Source organism: Gloeophyllum trabeum (genome assembly GCF_000344685.1).
Source record: "Gloeophyllum trabeum ATCC 11539 unplaced genomic scaffold GLOTRscaffold_00019, whole genome shotgun sequence".
NCBI classification, from domain to species: domain Eukaryota; kingdom Fungi; phylum Basidiomycota; class Agaricomycetes; order Gloeophyllales; family Gloeophyllaceae; genus Gloeophyllum; species Gloeophyllum trabeum.
In genome coordinates this window covers 273497-275052 of record NW_006920428.1, presented here as the reverse complement: position 1 = coordinate 275052, position 1556 = coordinate 273497, and the positions used below count along the sequence as shown (strand labels likewise).

At 51.0% G+C, this 1556-nt stretch overlaps 1 protein-coding gene across 1 annotated transcript; it reads left to right on the top strand.

The window, feature by feature from the left end:
* Window positions 1-386: 386 nt before the first annotated feature.
* Window positions 387-1079, top strand: GLOTRDRAFT_6883 (uncharacterized protein; the record flags this gene model as incomplete). Its single annotated transcript, XM_007872618.1, has 1 exon — window positions 387-1079. A coding segment is annotated over one exon (693 nt), but the record flags the coding sequence as incomplete, so codon positions are not given.
* Window positions 1080-1556: the final 477 nt, after the last annotated feature.

Here is a 1556-nt window from a genome sequence, read left to right as displayed (position 1 = left end):
TTGCGTTGAGAGGGAAAGGGAAGCAGGTTTTTGACCGAGTCTACGTTCCTCCGCCAAATAGGTCTTCCAACCCCTCCAAGGAGTCCGGAGTTGGTCCGGCAGGTCCTGCACCCTCTAGAGCCAAGAGTCAACCGGTACGAGAGCAGCCAGTGGCCGAAGCAGTGCGGCCGGCAATAAATCGAGAGTCCCCACCTCACATGTCAGAGGGACCAATCCATCCATTCGCCAGTGCAAGGGACGTCAACAGGCCCAGGCAGGCAATTCCTCAGAGCGTCGAGAAAGGCTCGGCTCAAGCAGCAGAAGCGTCACAAGCCAAGGAGCCAGCCTATCGCACCCAGGCCCCTGTCTATAATCCTCGCATCTCGAATCTGGTGTTCGAGCGATCGCTCAAGACTCCGAATATTTCTTTGACCTCTGAGGAATTATTATCCATCGCTCCGGAGGTCCGCGCGAAATATAGGGACATTGTGACACCCAAGAAAGTGCCTGCACCACCCGCTGTTCGACTCCAAGCCACTATACAGGAAGTGGAGGATGAAGACGATGGCCCGGAGTTGCCAGACGTGGAGCAATTAATTCACAGCGGTAGTTCGATCCGTCCTGGAGTGTTGGTGGTTCCCGACCCCTATGAGATTTATCTCCGGAGTTTAGGTCCGGGGGAGACGCCGAAGCAACTGGTCGTGGCCAAGGAGTCTCATGCGTTGCGGTCCATTATGGGGCTCATAGACAACCAGGAGAAGGTCGAGGCGATTTTAGATCCAGGTTCTCAGATCATAGCAATGTCGGAGGCGGTTTGCCATTCACTGGGACTTCAGTACCACCCTATGATTCAGCTCCAGATGCAGTCGGCAAATAAAACCATCGACATGTCGTTAGGATTGGCGCACAATATTCCATTCCAGGTCGGGGACATCACAGTTTATCTCCAGATCCATGTTATCCGGGACCCAGCCTATGACATTTTATTGGGACACCCCTTTGATGTATTGACCGAAAGCTGCATCAAGAATTTTAAAAATGAGGACCAGACGATCACGATCAACGACCCCAACTCCGGAATTATTTCCACCATTCCGACCTTCCCAAGAGGTCGCCCTCGATTTCGAGGCCCCGCCTCTAGAGCGGGATGATTTATTTTTAGGCGACTCAGACGAGGAGCAGTGGGCGGTGTCAGCAGAACTTGCGATTGATATAATACCACCTAAATATCTCTAAGCGGTGCAGTCGTCAAGTTCCCCAAGAGAATGCTGGATTTGTCGTTGGTCGAGCAGTTCCCTTGTGTTCGATGAGGGAGAGTATAGGCTTTATAGAGGTTAAATCTCTTTGTTTCAATCTCCAGATAACTAAACAAGCAAAATAGCTGACTACCAGAGTCTAGCTGAGGATGAGGGTAAAGAGCAAACACAGGTATTCAGAGGTCTACAACTAGACTTCCAACACCAAACCTAGACTGAAGTATTTCTCACAGTAGAGAAACAGACTAGCTGTGGCAGACAGCAGACAGTACTGCAAGTCCTTCCCTTCTCTGAGGTATCACAGATAGCTTTAACTCCAGA